This window comes from Panthera onca, chromosome D4 (genome assembly GCF_046562875.1).
Source record: "Panthera onca isolate mPanOnc1 chromosome D4, mPanOnc1 haplotype 2, whole genome shotgun sequence".
Taxonomy (NCBI): domain Eukaryota; kingdom Metazoa; phylum Chordata; class Mammalia; order Carnivora; family Felidae; genus Panthera; species Panthera onca.
Genome location: NC_138351.1, coordinates 87,524,512 through 87,544,104, shown reverse-complemented (window position 1 = coordinate 87,544,104; position 19,593 = coordinate 87,524,512). Strand labels below are relative to the sequence as shown.

General features: G+C 57.0%; 1 protein-coding gene and 1 long non-coding RNA gene across 3 annotated transcripts; one reads left to right on the top strand and one right to left on the bottom strand.

Annotated features, from left to right (window-relative positions):
* Positions 1 to 10: 10 nt before the first annotated feature.
* Positions 11 to 9,683, top strand: LOC132662879 (uncharacterized). 2 transcript variants are annotated; one of them, XR_013551653.1, is made up of 3 exons: positions 11 to 440; positions 7,680 to 7,781; positions 8,265 to 9,683. It is a non-coding gene; the product is annotated as an uncharacterized LOC132662879 (long non-coding RNA). The 2 variants fall into 2 exon arrangements; XR_009602747.2 differs by having other exon boundaries at positions 11 to 844.
* On the bottom strand, positions 6,270 to 19,310 carry SLC27A4 (solute carrier family 27 member 4). The gene is made up of 13 exons (XM_060608466.3): positions 19,097 to 19,310; positions 17,603 to 17,769; positions 15,620 to 16,014; positions 14,063 to 14,221; positions 12,894 to 12,963; positions 12,704 to 12,795; positions 11,792 to 11,901; positions 11,372 to 11,581; positions 11,067 to 11,193; positions 10,272 to 10,409; positions 9,930 to 10,094; positions 9,690 to 9,836; positions 6,270 to 7,146 (listed from the first exon to the last, which is right to left on the bottom strand). Exons 2-13 carry the CDS (start codon positions 17,761 to 17,763, stop codon positions 6,989 to 6,991), a joined length of 1,932 nt encoding a protein of 643 aa, XP_060464449.2. The 5' UTR covers positions 17,764 to 17,769; positions 19,097 to 19,310; the 3' UTR covers positions 6,270 to 6,988.
* Between the last annotated feature and the right edge of the window lie 283 nt (positions 19,311 to 19,593).

Sequence of the window (19,593 nt, the reverse complement as noted above, 5' to 3'; positions counted from 1 at the left end):
GCCCAGAGGGTCATCCTCCGCAGCCATTGGAGGAAGGCCGGGAGCTAGGCGGGGAGGTCGCGGCTCTCGTTAGGGGCTCTTGAGTTGGTCACCTACCTTTCTGGGACGGACCTCAGGGAGCTGAGCGGGCAGCGGTTTGTGCGAGCCACGAGCCACAGCTAGGCGGGGAGCCCGGGCATCTTCGCGTCGTACCTGTGAGCCACGTTACTGCTTATCTTGCAAAAGTTACAAGTCTGTCTTAAGCCCGCACACCTCTTGGGTGAGCCCGTCCATTCGTCTTGACTTGACTTGAATTATAAGTGACTACAAGTCTTTATTTCCAGCCCAGAAATCTCTCCTGAGCTATTGAGTCGCTATCCGGGCGCTCCTTTGGTTATCGATTTGGGTTTTACTCATTCAGCAGACATTTGCTGCACGTCCTCTGTGTACCAGGCATCTTGGTCAGTGCTACAGGTGCAGTGGTGAATGGGATGAGAAGGGTTCCTGCTTTTAGGGCACTCACAGTGTAGTGGTGGAAACTAACTGTAATCAGAGAAACAGATCAATCATACTAATAAATAGAAAATCTCTAACTGAAAGAAGTGACCTGAAGTTATAGGAACTTCAAAAAGAAAACCAATTGGACTGGACACAGCTAAGCAATAAAGCTGAGTAACGTAGGTGGATGTGAGGGTGGAGAGAAACCTCTGAAACATTCCAATGAGGAGGACAGAAGATGCAAAGGCCCTGAGTTGGAGACCATGCTGGGACACCAAGAGAGGAAAGTGGAATTTGGGGAGCAGAGGGGCTGGTAAGAGATGATGCTAGGAAGGGGGCAGGGGCCAAATCACACCTTGAGAGCCAGGTAAGAATTTCAGTCTCTATTCTAAGAGCAGTGGGAGGCTTTTGAAAGTTTTGGGGAGGGGGTGACATTAGAACTATACTGTAAAATATCCTTACTTGCTGGAGTGTGAATGGTTTAAAAAGAACAGGGAAGAAGATGGGAGACCGCTGGAGCCTGTTGCAAAAGGCCAGGGGAGAAGTGGAGTAAAGTAGATATACTGGGGTGTCTAAATCACAACACTTCCAAATTGAACTTAGCATGGGTAGCATGTGGGGGGGTAGTCTGAAGGTCAGTGGCGGAATGATATAATGGTTAAGAGCTGGGAGTTCAGCTGCCAGCTTTGTATCCAGTTCCCACCACTTCCTAGATGTTTCTTTGCATTAAGTCCCTTATCATCTTTGTGCCTCAGTTTCCTCATCTGTAAAATGGGGATAGTAACACCTCCTAACTCACAGGGTTGTAGCAAGGACTAAATGAGTTCTTGCCACAGCGCCTCCTTCCCTAAAACAGGCCCTGCCCTGTGTTCCCCATCTCAAGGATACCACTGCCACACACTGAAACACTTAAGCAAGAAACTTTAGACATTGTTCTTAATTCTGTCCCATATCCAAATAGTCACCAATTTGAGGAGCTCCTGGCTGGCTCAGTCAGTGGACCATGGGACCTTTGATCTCGGGGTTTTGCGTTCAAACCCCATGTTGGGTGTAGAGATTACTTAGATTACTTAAAATCTTAAAAAAAAAAAAAAAAAAAAAAAAAGTCATCAATTTGGATTCCTCTCCTAAAGCTGATTTTGCAACCCCAAAATGTTCCACCGCCACCCCTGGCACCTGGCACCTGTACCTGCTTCTTCTCTGCCTGCCTGCCTCCCACCTCCCTCACTGTGGCCATGACTTCACTGTAGTTTGACTCCGTGGATAGCCCTGAGCCATTCCAATGTATTAGGCACTGTTCCAGGGCACTGGCCAAGTGAAAACAAGTCAGACACAGCCTGGTCCTCAGAGCACAAAGGAATCCTGTGGTTAATGGAAAGGCCCCATATTCACCATGCTGTGCGGGTTGGTCACTTTCCCTCTCTGGCACTCAGTTTCCCCAATCTGTGAAGAAGGTTGGGAACCAAACGATCTAAGGTCCTTTCACCAAAAATATTCTAAGATTCTTTCACTAGACCCAACTCTTCCAGGGCAGAAATCTTGCCTGATTCATTTTTGATCCTTAGCTTGCAGTAAGGAGCTTTGTAATTGTAGGGGTTTGGTAAGTGCTTGTTGAGTGAGTAAGTGAACACCTTTCACTCCCCCGCTCAAAGTCATTTAATGGCTTCTCTTTACCAACAAGGTAAAGCCCTTGAGCCTCTGAACTCAGCTCACCTCTTCGAGAATTGAATATCCTCTCACCCCAGGAACTGCCACCTCCTGGGGCTGGAACATGAGAGCTAGGGAGCATTTGAAGGGCTTCATCCGTCTGACAAACATTCACTGAGCACTTTTTAAGTGGCAGGCCCAGAGCTGGTGCTGGAAACACAACAGTGAACAAAACCAACAGGTCCCTGTCCTCCTGGGGCTGTTGCAGGAGACAGAGATGTAAAAATGGACCTCACGGTGTGATCGATGTTATAAAGGGGGAACATGGGGCCCTGTGGGAGCTGGCGGAGCCCCCTAATCCAGCCCTGGGATCAGAGAAGGCTTCCCAGAAGTCACACAAGCCCAAATCCAAAGGGATGGTGGGAGGGAGATGGCACCAGGAAGGCCAGAGGAGGCATTTTCCCATATCTCAACAAACGGGTTCCTCCAGCTTCTTACATAGTCCCAGAGATTGGGAGCTCACTTCTGGGTAAATCAGCCCATTCTGTGAATGCCTGGGTCTCAGAAAATCCTTCCTTCTGATCGCAAGCCTACCCCACTCAATCTCTTAATTGTAACAACATTAGTTCATGTTCATATTCATTAAAAGAGCATTTATTGCAGGGCGCCTGGGTGCCTCAGTCGGTTGAGTGTCTGACTCTTGATTTTGGTTCAGGTCACAATCTCAGTTTGTGAGTTAGAGCCCCAAGTCGGGCCCTGCGCTGACAGGACAGAGTCCGCTTTGGGATTTCTCTCTCTGCCCCTCCCCTGCTCATGATCTCCCTCTCTCACTCTCTAAATAAATAAACTTTAAAAATGTATTTAAAAAAGAGTATTTATTGAATGCCCACCTTCCACCTGCCAGGTGTTTACATGCCCTACCTGATTGGCTGCTCACAGAGACTACTATTATCCCCATTTTTCAAATGAGAAAACAGGCTCAGAACCAGTGGTTTGCTCATGGCCCCTAAGTGTCTCATGCCCCCTAAGGCCTCAACCCCAGGTTGTAGTGCCTTCAGCATCACTGGCCCTCACTGCCTCCCATTGGGTCAGGCTCACCCAGATGCCCTCCCCTGGGATCCACACAGAAGAGGGGCTTGGGCCCCATCCCCTGTCTCCTCCAGCAGGCCGGCCAGCCCGGGCGGCGGCCTCTATCTCCTCAGAAGCTCCAAGGGAGACAAAGGCGGGGTCTGCAGGGGAGGCGAGGGCGCGGGTGCCCCCCTGCCTGCTGCCCTTTGTCTCCAGCCTGCTCCCCTCATGCGCCCCGGGAGGCTGGGAGGCGCCTCTCGCAGGCTTCCTCCTCCCATTCTTGTGCTAATTGGGTGTCAAGCTGAGATCAGTGAGAAAGAAATCCGCCCCGGCTCGGGTTAAACTGCCGCCAAAGATGAGGGCTGAGCCTAGAATATCATTAGGCTGGGAGGAAGCAGGGCCCCCTCCTCGGGGGGGGGAGGGGCCGGCCATGCATTCAGGCCCCTTTGAAAGTCACTTGGTCACCCCCTCCCTTGCCGCCACCGCCTAAATGGGCCCCTCGGAGGTATTTAACCTTCTTCCCAGGAATTGAAAGTGATACTCCAAGCACTGGCCTGGTCGGCCACTTGCCTGTCCTGAGGGCGGTAGGACCTCCAGGGATGCTCGAGGCCGGCTCTTTCCAGCCTCTGCCCGCCCCCAGGCACTGTTGCAGATGGGAACACTGAAGCTCCATGAAGGGGCCTTACCCCCAGAGCTGCCATTCGCAGGCTCTGTGGTCTTTGGAGAGACTTTGCCTCCCTGAGCCTCAGATTCTTCATCTGTGGAATGGGGGTAAAAATAGTAGCTGCTTTTCCTTACGGATTTAACAAACGGATGCACACGTAGCACATTGCAAATCGCCTGGCACATAGGAAGGGCTCCATACGGTGTGGCCGTTAGCAAGTCGAAGGAAGTGGGTGTGACCCGAGGAAGGATGAGGGACCTCCTAGCAGAGCCCCCACTGTCTGGAAGTGTGCAAGTGCCCACAAAAGACTCATTTTTCATACTTTGCTTCAGCCCTACTCCACACCGGATGCACACTCCCCTGCAGCTTTCATTGCTTTCCTAGACCTGCCCTGCAGGCCTTTACATGTTGCTGCTACTCCTGTCTGGGATGCTCTTCCCCCTCCAATTCTTGGAGAACTCTTTCTTGAATAGCCTCTCTGACCGCGAAACACAACTGCCTACCTGGCCAGCGCGCTGGGTTGGGTGCAGCTAACTACCTCACCGGCTGCTTCTTAACTCGCTAGCTCCCTCTCCCCTGTCCCCGGACAGTGGGCTCCCAGGTCTATCTTACCGTGCACCGCTTCTGCCCCTGCCCCCAGCAGGCCTTTAGACTCTGCTCCACAGATGAACTTAACGCGGTACTTTGTAAACCATGAAACAGCATAGAAACGTCAGGAAATGCCCAATAAACAGTAGCTATCGTTAAATTCACAAGCACATACTGAGAAGCTACTGTGCGCCTAACTCACAGAGCCATGGTTGAGGATGACCAGAGGCAGATGGGAGAGCTCCCAAGGCCCTTCACTGGGGCGGGGGGAGGGGGGGGGGCAGAGGGGGAAGCAGTGTGGAAGTGGTAAACTCAGGCCTAGTCTGGGGTCCTGATACCTGTATATATATCCTTTTTCGTTTTTTACCCTGTAACTGCTGTGTACTGAGCAGGTATTGGCACCAGACCCAGAGTTAAGAGACCTCCAGGCACAATGCATTTTCACAACTACCCTAAATCTCTATTTGCAGAAGAACCTGAGGCTTAGCCTGGCAAATGGACTTGAGCACCTGCCCTTTCGAGCTGGAGGTTGTTAACCCAACCACCACTCCATACTGCCTTTCGGTGACTGCGTTCAATCTCCAGGAAGGAATAGGGGCCCCTGGGTGGGTGGCAGCGCTATCCCGTTGGAAAGTACTCACTGCTAAGGGTTAGATACAAAGCTGTCAGCCAGGACCAGCCCATGGAAGTCCAACCCTGGGCCCTCAAAGACGGAGTGCTCTGGGCTGGGTACCGGCCTGGGGATGAGGCAGCCCCTCCTTTCTGCTTTTGGAGGCTGAGAAGGGCCAAGAAGGAATTCTCCAAGCTCTGCATGCCCTCTGCTGGTCTCACTGGGACACTGCAGCCATGCCTACCACTCCCTCCTAAACCCCCTCAGCACCATTCTCCAAGGGCCCTACTCCAGCTCTGACCCCCATTTCCCCCTGAGCAGCATCAGATTCCTCTTTCAAAGTCACTCCCCCAGGAGGCACCCCGGATCTCACCCTGGCCCCCCTCCACCCTGGCTGTCAGCTGCAGGCCTAGGGCGGGGCCCACAGTTGGCTCCACAGGCATTCGTGGAATGGAAGCTGTTGGTTTTCCCGTTGCCTTCTGCACCAGCAGGCGGGTGGGGCAGCAAGAAGCAAGAGGGGCTTGGGTTTGCCTTCCAGCGCCCCGTCTCCACTGCTGTGTGACCTCAGCAAATGAAAGACTGTGGTGAGGGTTAAACAGTGAAGATGAAGCCCCAGGGGCACACATTGCCCACTGCCCTGGGGTGAGTTGGACCCCTTTCCCAATGGGCCATCCGTTTCCAGCCTGGGTGTGACTCTAGTGATGGGGCCCAGGAGACAGCTGGCTCTCCACTGGCGCTGCTGATTGCTGCAGCTCTGGTAAGACCGCTCCAGGAAGCTTTTCCCTGGACTCTGCCCCAGCTGGTCAGGCAGTCCTGCTCTGGCTTTTGCACAGCCACCGAACCCCTGGAGAAATGCACCCCAGGCAAGGCGAACAGCACAAGTGAGGGTCTGGAGACGGGATCCCATCCTGGGTTAGAGTTTTCTCCCTCAAAGGCTCTGAACAGCCCTTTCCTCAAAATGGGTCCCTTGTTCTCTGAAATCCTCCCGATTACTCCCCTTTCACAGAAGAGGAGATTGAGTCACTTGCCCTAGGCCATGAACTCAAAAGTGACACAGCTAGTTTGGACTTTTAAGCTCATGCTATTAAATACCTTGCCAACTCACTGAAGGCATCTTAACTGCTATATCCCTAAGTCGGAGTGAGTGAGTGGGCCGGAGGGGCAGGAGGTGGGGCCTGAGCAGGTAGGGTGAGCTCAGGTGGCACGCACACAGGCTAGGGGGAGTCAAGGCAGTTTATTGGCCCCTGAGCGACCCCCTCTACCCCTGCTCCTCTCATAACCGGCCCAGGACTGAGATGGAGAAAGTGACACAGACAGACCTACAAAGAGAAAGGTCCCACCTGAGGGGCAGCCAGGCAGCCACCGAGGAGAAGGATGGTGGCGGGGCGGGGCAGGGGGCTCAGTCCAGACTGCCCGCTGCAGGTCAGGGTGGTCCTCCTACCCTCCCTGAGGCGCAGGCAGTGCTGAGCGACACTGGAACAGCTCCAGGGCTAGGATCCTCTTCGGCCACCTGATCAACAGCCACTGCAGCCCCTGCCCACTCTGCTGGCTTCCTGAGTCTGGGGGCTTCTGCCCTGGTCCCATTTACAAGCTCCCTGCTTTTGGGGGAGTGCTTGGCGGCCCTCCACCTGGCCCTGCCCTGACCCAAGACGTCCTCCTGAGGCGCCCAGTCCATCTTAGCCTGGGGCCTAGAGGCCCCACCTGGCCTCGAAGACGTAATGCGGACATGAGGCTTTCACAGAAAGCCCTCTTGGGGGGCAGGGGGAGGTGGCAGTGAGTCACTTGGCAGTTTTGATGGGGAGGGGGTCAGCACCTCGGGGCGGAGGTGCTGGGCCCTGCTCGCTTTGGTCTGGCATCGCCCATGACCCCTCTGGGGTGGGAGCTGGGGCTCTGGATCCTACACCCACTGGCCCTCAGAGGGACTCAGGGGCAAATCACAGCTTCTCCTCGCCTGCCTGGATGCGGGCGTAGGCCTCTTGGTCCAGCGGGATGTAGCGGCCCTTCCGGGTATCCAAGTAGAACAGTGGGTCTCTCACAACCGATGGGTCAAAGCCTTCCTTCCGCAGCTCTGTCTTCTGTAGCTTGAAGGTCCCTGAGGGAGCAATGGGGATGGATCAGAGGGTGCAGGGCAGGGGCCTGGGCCTCAGGAAGCTGCCCACCAAAGCTGAAGAGGGACAGAGAAGGAAGGCTGGAGAGAACACGGGAAAGCGGCCTAGAGCACGGTAGGGCACAGCCCTTTACAGTTTGCAAAGGCGGCTCCAGTTAATTATATTATATCCTGCTTTTCAGAGCAGCCCTGGTGAAGGGGCGGGGGGGCTGCATTACCCGTCTTCTTTTTGCAAATGGGGAAACTGACAACCAAAGAAGGGAAACTATCCATCTAAGGCCACACACACTGAGTGACAGCAGAGTGAGGACCAGAACTCAGATCTGGGCTTTGAGCACCTCCCAGGGAAGGGCATGATCTAATTTCATCTGCACATCAACCCCAGAGGCAGGTGCTCAACACTCTTCTATGGATTCTACGATGCATGTCATTTTCAGCTTTTAACATATCTGAAGTCGTTTCAACAGGCAGCAATGTTTTCTCAGCACTCGTAATGTAAATTCCCCATCTCTCCTCAGGGGCATCACCCCTACAGGGCAGGAGAGACTGGCGCAGTGAGACACGCCCCCGGGGCCAACATCACACAGCTCATCAACGCTGGAACTGGGATTTGAATCCAGGTATGTATGACAAATTGCCCGATTCCTTCCCTCCCTGGACGCGCACTCCACCACCTTGTGGCTTGGCCATGTCTCCCAGCAAGAGCTGGAGTCTTTTTCCATCCCCCACCTGAACCCGAACTGGCCTTGTGACTTGCTTTGACCAACAGAACATTCGAGTGCTGGGTCTAGGCCTCGAGGGGCTTTGCAGCTTCTACTCCCTCCCTCCTGGCAGTGCCTGACACTGGTGTGGTCTCTGAAGGCTGGGAAGCCACGCAGAACAGAGGGGAAACATCCCAGGAAAGCCCCCTGGGCTGGCACTATCCAGTAGGATAGCCACTGGCCATATGAGACCACACACATTTAATTAAAATTAAGCAAAATGTCAAATTCAGTTCCTCAGTCATACCGGCCCCATTTAAAAAAGCGCTCAGTAGCTACGCAGGGCTAGTGGCTGCCGTGCCGGTCAGCGCACATACAGAACATCATCATCCTCACACACAGGTCTCTTGGCCAGCGCTGCAGAACCAACCGGCCGGGAGCCAGACGGGTGGGTAAGGACATCATCCTGGCCCCTCCAGCCCCAGCTGAGTCACAAGCGATGGCAGCTCTTCCACTCCAGGGGGGGCCAGCAGAAGAACCGCTCAGCTGAACTTGACCCCAAATTGCTGACCCACCACTGAGAGCAAAAACATGACTGTTTTATGCCCTAAAGTAAGTTTTGGGGTGTTTGTGCTGTAGCAAACCTCTGAAACCTGAGGGCTGACAGCTTCCCTGCCTCTCCTGCACAGAGAAGTCAGCTGTCACCCAAAACTCAGGAGCTCTCGGGCTCAGTCACGCACTGTTTCAGGGGCTCCTAGGGGCCTACTACCTGGCAGGGGCCACCTCGGTGAGGGCAGGCCTTCCAGCCGGGCAGGGGTTGACATGATGAGCGTATGGGAGGTGGCCTGAGGCTGAGCAGGGGGAGAGTCCGGACAGGGCAACAAGCACTAAGGCAAGCTGGGGGCAGGACTGGGCAGGACCCCCAGACTTCCTGCCCATCAGGGGACCCGTCAGTGGTCCAACAGACAGAGGCTGGCACTGCCCTGCTATGTGACCGTGGACCCACCGCTCACCTCTCGCCTGGACAGCAGCGAGAGCCCCTCACTCGTCTCCCCACTCCCCTGGAGCTGTCTGCAGCCCTCTCCTGCACTCCACGTGGCATCCAGAGGACTGTGTGGAACATGCACCTGACATAGGTCACTGCTCTACTCAAACACTTCTGTGGCTCCCTACTGCCTGGACATAGTCCAGGCCCCTCCCCAGCCCACAGAGTCTTCTGGTCTCCACTGACCTCTCTGCCCCACCTGACATCACTGCCTGCCCCCACCCCGCCTCCCTTGGCTCCAGCTTTGGGGGCCTCCTTTCCTTCCTCTCTTGGCCAAGTGCCGTCCTGTCTCAGGACCTGCCTGGAATGCCTCCCACCCCACAAACCCCGCCCTTTCATTCAGGTCTCAGCTCAAACATCACTTCCTCAGGGGGGCCTCCCAGGCACCCCACCCCCATTCATTTGCTTTTCTGTCAGTTTGATCTGTATTCTATCCTTTACATTTGGAATTCCGTGTCCTCTGCTGCCTCCCCTACCGCTGAACAGGCTTCAAGAAGGCAAAGGTCCCGTCAGAATTTGTTACCTATATCCCCAAAGGCCTAGCACAGAGCCTGGCAGGCACATAGTAGGTACTCAGTAAACATTCGTCCCGCTAACGGACGTATGAACCTTCTCTCTCTGAAGGCTCAGTCCACTCACTTGTACACAGGGAGGTCTGCTTACCAACGACACAGCAATGCTGTGGGTAAAGGTCAAATGACAGCCGCCCGGGTCTCTCCAAAAGGAACCAAGAAGGGGCACAGGCCTGGGGCCTGTAAGCTGGAGCAGGGGAGGGAACATACCCGTTTTGTGCAGCTCAGGCAGGAAGCGCAGGAAGATGGGGCGGGCATACAGGGGCAGCTCCTTCTCCAGCAGCTGTGCAAAATGCTCCAGGTCACAGCTGCCAGCAGGGTTGGCCACCGCAGCCATTCCAGCCCGGCCCTCGGTTCCTGGAGGCAGCAGCACGGACCGTGAGGAGCTGGCCGTGCCCCCTGGGGGTGCCTCCCACCCACACCTGGCAGCTCCCACCAGCCCACAGATACCTGGCACCCCGACACCATACACTGCCACGTCGGCCATGTCCAGCAGGCGGCTGAGTGTGCCCTCCACCTCGGTGGTGGACACATTCTCGCCTTTCCAGCGGAACGTGTCTCCCGTGCGGTCTCGGAAGTACAGATAGCCCAGCTCGTCCATCACCAGCACGTCACCTAGGGGGGCGCTGTGTGAGGCAGGGCTGGGGCCGGCAGGCCTCACCGGACCCCGGGATCTGCTGGACAGGGAGGGCTGGGACTGGGGCGTCCTGGGGCAGGTGTTCTCTGCAGGTGGGCGAGGGCCCCTTCGTTCCTCTCCACCCTGCCCACCCAAAGGGGCTGGTGCCCACCCACCGGTGAGGTAGGCCTGGTCTCCCTTTTGGAAGACGTCCTTGGCAATCTTCTTATTGTTGGCACCCTGGTTGAGGTAGCCGTCAAAGCGCCGCAGGGGATCCTGCTGGATGATGCGGCCCACTAGCTGGCCTGGCTCACCTGGGTGCAGGGAAAGGTTAGGGTTAGGCCTCCGCCACCACCAGCAACCCCCCCCCCCCCCGCCCCAACCCCGCAATGTGCCCTGCATCTTGATTGGACTTCTGTTCACACTGCTTCCCACAGAAACACTGCCCTGCTCCGGTGCGGGAGCCTGGAGGGCAGGGAGCTTCTCTGGGCGGGTCTGCGGCACATGGGCACTCAGTAATGTCTGAGTAACGCCTGTGAGATGGAAAGATGAATGATACGAAAGGGTGGCCAAGCGCTATGGGGACAGCCTGACCGGGGCCAGCACTCCTGGGGCCCCTGGCTCTGTTCAGAGAGCGGTCTGTTCTTTACCATACGTGACCCCCGGGGCAGCCGCAGGAGGCAGCGCCGCCATCAGCCTCACTGGCAGATGAGGGGACTTGGGCACAGAGCTAAGGGGCTGAGCCAGGATCAATCCCAGGGTCCTCCACACGACAGTGAGTTAATTGACTGATGGGTAGAGAGGACAAGGAATGGAGGGACAGATGGATGAAGAAAGAGGACTCGTAGCTATAAGAGAAGAGCTGAGTGACAGCCACTGGTCAGAACAAGGGCTCCCTACTCACCCATCCCAGTCCCATCTCCCAGGCCAACCTCCCCTGCTCTGCCCACACTTCCAGCCCCGGGGCAGACCTGGCTGGCAGGGAAGGCAGAGGCCATTGGGCCCCCGGATCAGTTCCATGGTGTCCTCGTTGACTCGCACCAGCCGGATGGGGTACACAAAGGACAGGATGCGGCTGTTGAAGCCACATGCCCCCACCTGCAAAGGCCAAGACTTGGACCTGGGCTCTCCCGCCACAGGCCTGAGACTAGGCAGTGTTGGGGGGCCTGGCCCTCACACTCCCATGGCTGCCTTGCCCTAACCGGACAGCGGAGGCTCTGGTGCCCACCACACTCCACACTGGATCCTGCCCGCCCTCCACCACCCCACTGCTCACCTGGCTGTCGAAGTTGCCCACACTGCAGTTACACTCGGTGGCCCCGTAGAACTCGGCCACCTGGGGGATGTGGAAGCGGCTAGAAAAGTCGGTCCAGATGGACTGGCGGAGGCCATTGCCGAGTGCCATGCGCACCTGGTGCTGGTGCTCCGCCTCCCGGGGTGGCTGGTTCAGGAGGTACCGGCACAACTCGCCGATGTACTGCACAATCTGTGGGTGGACCTGGAGTAAGGCTGGCCCGTGGCTGCTCTCACTTTACCTCCCAATCCTGTAGGCCCCGGGCCTCAGCCTCCCCATCCGAACAATGGGAATATTGCCCCCAGTGAACAACTGGCCTTAGCTGTAAGACTGACGTCCCCGAGTGGGGCTGCTCGGTCACAAGGGGACAGGGACGGCTCATCCCCTGCCCTCCTCACTCACTGTGCAGTTGTACTTAATACAATCGTCCCAGAACCGGGAGGCTGAGAACTTCTTCCGGATCACCACCGTCATGCCATGGAGCAGGCACTGCCCGATTCCCACAATGTTTCCTGAAGGCGAAGGGATGGGCCATGGAGGTCTGGGAGCCAGGAGACCCCTCCCTCCAGAGCCTCCTCTTGTCCAGCCCACCTCCTCCAAGGCCCTTCCCCCAGTCCCTCTTTCCTGTCCTGTTCCTCCAGCACTAATCATACCTCTCCCCTAGTCTTCCATGGCTCCCCAGTACCTCCCCAGTGTGGGATCAAGTGCATACTCCTTAGACTGTTCCCTCTGGGAGCTGCCCCCAAGCTCTTGCTCCTGTACCTGTAATTCTGCCATTCATCCAGGGGGGAACAAGCTAGCCCACCTGGCTTCTGCACCTCACATCTGCCTGACTTGAATGCATCTCCTCCAGGAAGCCTTCCTGGCCATCACTGGGCTCTTCTCTTGAGCTGAGCTCCTGCTCCCTGCCTGTCTCCGCACTCACCATGTCATTTCCTGAATTAAAGTCACGTTGGGGTTCCATCCTTCATCCTGCCTTAAAGACACATCTGACTCTAAGCACCTTGAGGGCAGGAACTATATTTATTCCATCTCTGTCTTCCCTAAAGCTCCTAAGACCAAGCAGCAAGGGTGTGCACACCCATGAAAATGAACAGACTAACCCAGGTGTCCTGTGTGATGCGGGCACACAAGCTGTGAGGTTCACGTTGCTGTCTTCATTCAGAGGTCCAGTCAATGGCTACCTCTGAATTTTAACCCAGATTTGACTCCAAAGCTCATGTGTTTCTACCACAAGATGCTGCCTGCTGAGGGGGCCTGGGGGGCTCCTGAGGCCTGGGGTGCCAGAGACTGAGCAGAAGGGCCCAGTACTACCTGCTGAGTGGTAGAGGGGCAGGCAGTCATAGACAACGTCGTCCGGCCGCATTCGGAATCCGTAGTACACCAGGGCAGCCATGCGGTAATACCTGGGGGGCACAGAGTGTTCGGTGGGCCCTGGAAAGGAGGAGGAGAGGCCCCTGGGTCCCACCACCCCCAGTCCTCCCCCCAGGAGCCTGCCCCTTACCTGCTGTGCACCACAATGGCGGCTTTGGGCATCCCTGTGGTGCCTGATGTGTAGATGTAGAAGAGCTTATCTAAAGAAAACAGACACATAAATGGCTTTGAGAAGGGACAGCACAGGGCTGGGGAGGCATTATCTGCAGGAAGGACAGTGCCCAGGGAACTTCTGTACCACAGACCACTTCTCCATCCCACCCTGTAGCCCAGGTCAGGGGCTGTCACATTAGTTTCCCCACTGGGCTGGGGGTTCTAGGTCAGGAATGCTGTGGGACAGCCGCACGCTGTGTGCCAACCATCTCATGCCCTCTGGATGCCTGCTGATGCCAAGGGCTGGACACCACGAGGACACCAGGCTGACCCAGCCAGACACCCTGTCTTCAAGTAGCTTACAAAAGCACCGGGAGACAAAATCCACGTATGACAGAGATGAAATGACCGCAATGACAATGACCGGTTACTGAGCACTTCTTGTCACACCCTAGTTTTCCACTGTTATCTTTTACAATCTTCAAAGCCACTCCATAAAATAGGTTCCGTTACCACCCCTGATTTTATAGCTGTGGGAACCGAGGCTCAGAGGGCAGCTCAGGTGCTCCGGGGCACGAGGGAAGCAGAGGGGCTGCTGCATGTGCTCAGCACCAGCTCTCGCCCTCTGGGTGGCGCAGCAAGCTGGGGGTTCCATAGGGCAGGGTGGAGCATAGAGGAGAGGCTACAGGGTCAGAAGGCTGCCTGGAGGAGGGGATGGGCAGGCAGGACAGTCTAGGGCAGGGAGAGGATCGCAGGCTGACAGGGGCCGGCACCAAACAGGTGCTGGGTGAATATTCAGAGGGTCTTGCCCCTGGTCCAACCCCAGCCGAAATTCAGACCCAGCAGTTTCTTGGGCTCCACGTGATCTTGCACATTTGGGCAGCGATGAAGGCTCGTTCAACAAGTCCAAGAATCAGGTTTTGTGAGCTCCCGAGTACTTGGCACCGTGCCTGGCATCTTCAGCTCATTTAACCTTCAGAGTGACCCATAGTAACTGTGCCCATCTTCCCAGATGGAAAAAGGTAGGTGATATGACTCACTCCAGGTCACATGACAAGTCTGCAGGAGTACGCAGGCCTCCCGTCCCGAGGTCAGCGCTCTGTCCTGGGCCCCTCTGAGAACCCCTCTGTGGGGCAGGGGACTCACCTGTGAAGCCCTTGTCAGGGCTACTGGGCAGGTGCTTGGGGGCATCTTCCAGCAGGGGGTCCAGGTGCTCTGTGCCGACGGGCACCGTGCCGGGCTCCCAGGGGCCGGAGCAGAAGAGGCTGAGCGAAGGGTCCAGGTTGGCATGGATTTCAAAGATGGCTGTGGGGAAGACAGGGCTGATCAGGGGGCAGGCCAGGGACCCCATGTCCTCAGGACCTCTGCTTGTGTCAAGGCTGGCATGTCATCAGGGGAGACCGGCTGTGTGTGGGGGGCAAGATGGGTGAAGCACCAGCCTCGTTGTAAGAAAGACGCTGACAAGAGCAACAGCTCCCTAGCTGCTACGGAGCTACACGGCGGGCTCCTTCCGTGTGCTCTCCTGCTCACACAGCCCAGGTACCAACGGCAGCCCACTGCGTAGATGAGGAGACGAGGCTCCCAGGACGGCAGGGCCTGCTCACAGCTAGAATGACCAGCTGTACCGCACACCAAGGTCTGTGCCTTTACGCGCTGTGCCACGCTCGTGTGTGGTTGGAAGGGAGGCATGGAGGGTCAGAGGGTGGGAACCTTCTCTCAGGCTCCCCTGTGCACTACCACGGTCCAGGTGCTCACCCGCACCAGGCACAGGCCAGTCCCGGCCCCCTCAGCCCCGCTTCCTCGGCTTCCCTTTAGATTTGTCCAACCCTCTCCCCTCTCCCTGCTGCATCGTTCCTCTCCCGTTCTGCATTTTAGTCACCTTCCCTGGCCATCATCCCGCACCATAGCCATGCGGGACAGGGGACACTGGTCAAGCCCAAGATGAAATCCTGCCTCTGTGTGACCTTAGATGATCTCGGAACCTCTGTCTCCTCATCTGTAAAGCCGAGACAGCCATCCCTACTTCACCAGGCTTTGTGAAGATTAGAGCTGCTTATTAAAATTTTTTTAATGTTTATTTATATTTGAGAGAGAGAAACAGAGCACCCCAGGGAGGGGGAGAAAGGAAGGCACAGATTCTGAAGCAGGCTCCGGGATCTGAGCTGTCAGCACAGAGCCTGGCGCGGGGCTCGAACTCACACACTGAGATCATGACCTCAGCTGAAGTTGGACGCTCAACCGACTAAGCCACCCAGGCACCCCTAGAGCTGCCTATTAAAGCACCAAGCTCAGTCTTGGTCAGCGCTCCACACCGCGGCAAATAACATAAGCTCTGCCAGACAGCAGAAAAGAGATTGTTTCCATTTTATAGATGAAGCAAATGAGGCCTAATTACTCATAAGAATGGTTACCATCATAGCTGAGGGCTCGCCTAGCATCAGCTACTTTGTTAGTGCTGCAGGCAAAGTATCTTCTTAAAAACAGTATGTGGTAGGTAGGACAGTGAGAAAACAGAGACACAGACATTTCCAGTCTCTTCCTCAGGATCTCCAGCTTACCAGTGGCAGAGGCCAGGCCATCGGACACCAAGGCTCATGCCCTTAACCTCTGAGCCACATAGCCTCCCTCAGGCCCAGAAGGGGGCTGTAGTCTGTGCAAGATGCTGTGGGACTCCCTGCCTGACCCCGCACCCCAGGGGCTCACCTGGAGCCATCTCACTGCCAAAGATGAGGACCTTGGCCTGGGAAGTGGTCAGGCAGTGGCGCAGGGCGTCCCGCCGCAGGTTGGTGTTGATGAGTGCTGCCTCCACACCCAGCTTGGCCATGCCCAGCCATAGGCCCACAAACTCATTGCGGTTCTCCATGAAGAGGGCAGCCACGTCGCCCGAGGCCAGGCCCTGAGCCTGTAGGAAGTTGGCCACGCTGCTTGAGTAGTCATCCAGCTGGCGGAAGGTCCAATGTGTGTCTGTGCCCTCAAAGATCAAGGCTGTCTTGTCAGGGTGGCGCCGGACCGTGGAGGCAAACAAAATGGGCACTGTCCACCGCTCCCGCAGGTACCGCCGGACCTTTGCCTTCACCTTCAGGAGCACTATGCCGCCGCTAGGTGGGAGCAAGCAAGGGAGCCGTGACTGCTGGGGTTGGGAGCAGGGTTCCCGACACCCTGGCCCAGGCTGCTGTCCCACGGGCCTGAGGCTCCTGAGCCCGATCACTTGCAATGCTCCCGTTTCCCAGCACCTGTGTGCTGGGCACCATTACAGGCACCGGCCCACTGATGCCTCACAATAACACCCAGGGACCCCGGGGGGTGACTCCCTCCTCAGTACAAGGGAGAAAGCGAGGCCCTGCAGCACCACGGCTCGCCCAGGCTGCGACAAGCTAAGATCACAATCTCAGTCCTCTCTGGCTCCAGAGTGTAACACCCAGGACCCTTGAAGCTCTTCTTGGAATCTAGTGTTCTGTCAGAGTCTTCCAAGATTCTGGGGCCCAAGTCAAAGTCCCGGCTCATCTGGGACCTCCCACAGCCCTGTACTGCAACCTCTCCAGACCACTCTCACAGTAAATAAAGGATAAGCTTGTGATTTGCTCGGTCTCCCTCCCTGTGAGCCCAGCAGGGGCTCCATCCCGCTTACCCCCTGAGACTCCCCCGGGTCTCACTCAGTACCGGGCACAGAGCTTCACTAGGTGATGCGGAATCACTTGGCAATATCCCCTTTCCCTGCCCGCCCCTGCCACCTCTGACCCCTGAACCCTCCTAGCTCCCTGACTTCTATGCCTCTTCTGTTGTATAAGTACCACGTGCTAACCAACTGAGCCACTGGAGCTCCACTCTTCTACGCCTGCTCCCATCACCTGGAGGAGACTTTTAACTATAGCTTTTTGTCCTCCAGGCCTCCCTGATTCCGCAAGGCTTACGCCTAAAGCCCTCTCGCCCCGCTCCATACTCTCACAGCTCTCTGCTACCACCCCTCCTGCAGTGGCCGCTCGATACCTCCTTTTGCAGTCAATTCAGATGAGCGAGCTGCCTATTCTGAGTGTGGGTCACTGTGCCAAGCACTGGGACACCACTGTGAGCAAGATGGCCAGGGTCTCTGCTCACACAACATTGTGAGTTTAGGGATTTACTGTATCACCTTCTCATCTCCCTGACCAGACTGAGCCGGGCCCAGGACTAGGTCTCCCTTGTTCCTCCCTGGGTCCCAGAGCCAGCCCGATGCCTCGCACAGAGCAGGTAGCAGCAGGTGTTTCTGGCACAGGATGGCCCTGTAGACCCTACCTGACTTTCTTTGGGGAGCAGGTTCCTCCACGCATCTGTTTCAGGGCCCTGCTCTGACCTCTGTGCCCTCTCAGACTCATGCCAACCCAAGGACAGGGTCCTTCCCACAGGGTTCCTCTTCATCATCTCACTAATTAAAACATGTCCTCAGGACTCTTTGCAGATGTCTTCTCAACACACCTGGCATTCAGTGCATGTCTTGGGCCCCTAAGTCTGCCCTAGGCTAAACAGCATCAAGTTAGGGAGATGCCCTAGGAGAAGACTTTCATCTTGGAAGATGGAGATACCAGGTACTACTGCTGGGGGAAGGAGGTAGAGCAGAGGTTCCTCCTCTGGGGCTCAGGTGCCCTGGTCTGGTCTGGAGAAATCTGGGGAATTAGGGAGACCCTAAGATGGGCTGGACCAAATACTCACAAGACATCACGCCTTATGGTCTTGATGAAGATTCGGACAAAGCGCCAGCCTCCAGATCCCAGGTAGAGGAACAGCAGGGAGAACCCCACTTGAGTCCAAGGCAATTTCAGCACCAGCTTGGAGAACAGCAACACCCCCACCAGAGACGCCCCGAGCAGCATTGCGGCCTGTGGGCACAGAGCAGTCAGTGGAGCCAAATGTCTATGTCCCCTACCTCCTGGCCTAGGCAGCTACTATGGTCCTAAGGGTCAACCTGTAGTGAGGTGAGGCTTAGCCATACTGAGTAGGCAGCTGAGGATGGGGTCCCTTTCCACAGCTCAGCTGTCTTGAAACAGGCTAGAAGCACGGGACTAGAGATGAGTAATTCCATGGCTGAGACGCAGAGGCTAGATTCTAGCCCCTTAGTCCTCCTACGACTCTTCCAGTGACCTTGGGTAAGTTCCTTTCCTACTTTAGGCCTTAGTCTACCCCTCTGTGCTATGGTGTAAGTGAGAATTGCTCTTGGAAGCCCTTCCAGCCAAAACAGGACAGTCTACCCTCCTGACATCCAGGATCTTGAACCAAAATGTCTTGGAGGGGGTATTAACTTAAGCATCTCTGGCTTGACTCCTCATCCAAATACTCAAGGATGGGTCTTTGGGTCTCTGGATGACCAGGCCAAGCCACAACACCCAAAGGGGCAAGCTCCCCGGAAAGGGGCCTGGCAGAGTCTCTGCCCACAGACTCGCAGGGTGCCATGTTTCTGCTGGCCCACAGAGGGCGACAGAGCAAACGGGTTAGAGCCTGGAGGTGCCTGAGAGATGACCGCCTAGAGGGGAAAGGTGATTGAGGGAGCATAAGAGGGCACTGAAGGCACCCCCTTACAAACACACTCAGCAAGCCATTTACATGCATCTTTAGGGATTGGGCTATAGGGGAAGGGGAACAGCTGACTGGACTGAGATTAGGAGTCTTGGGCTCTTCTCCTGGAGCCTTAGGGACTTGCTCAAGAGGAAGCAGATGGGACTCCGTTTTCTTGCAGGGTTCTCCGATTCGTGGGGAGGGGGCTGAAGGTCACGGCTGTGATGTAGCCTAAGAGTCTCCAAGCCAGTATGAGGACACGGTCTGGACCACAGGGAGCCCTTACATGCCATCTCCCCCTTCTCCACGGGAAAATCAAAAGCCGGGAGGGAGACCAAACCAGCACTCCTAAATCCAATGCCAAGGTCTCTAAGGTCCTCAGACCTCCCAGAACCGGCCAGGGCAGAGAACAGGAACCCATCCTGGATGGCTGGGGGATGGGACGAGAAGGGAAAGGGATGCCGAGATACCTCGCGCCCCCGTCCCTGGTCACTGCGAACCGCCCTCGCCCCTAAGGAGCCAGGGCAGCAGAGCGCCCGGCAAGGAGACACAACAGCAGGGCGCGTCCCTCATCCCAGCCGGCCGCTCCACCTCCCCAAGACTCAGCCGGGCACATTCCCCGCCCGGGGACCCACTGGCCTGGCTTTTGCTCACCCAGCGTCGGCCCCGCCGCGCGGTGCCCCGTCCAGATGCGGCCTGGCTGCGGCAGCGGAGTGGGGAACGCTGGGGGCATCAGCCGCCCCTGGGAGCGCAGAGCCGAGTCTCAGCAGAGCTTTGCCGGCTCTGCGCCCTGCATGGCCCGGCCGCCCGGCCAGCCCCGCCTGCCGCCCGGCCCCGCCCGCCCGCGGCGCTCCTCCCCCGCCCGCCTCCTGCAACCCCAAACCGGCTGCGCCGGCCCGCAGCACCGCCTCCCGCGCCTTCCCCACGGCCGGAGAGCCGCAGAGACCGCGGCGACGCGCAGCTCCAACGCGCCGACGCCGCCCGGCCCAGCCCGCCCTGCGCGCGCGACGGCCTCGGGCGGCACCCCGCGCGGCACGCTGGGAGTTGTAGTCCGCGCCGCCCTGCCCGGCCCCGCCGCGGAGACCCCCGGGACGGGAGGAGACCCGCGGGCTGGGAGTGGGTCCTGCGCCCCCAGTCCAGGGCGTTCGGAA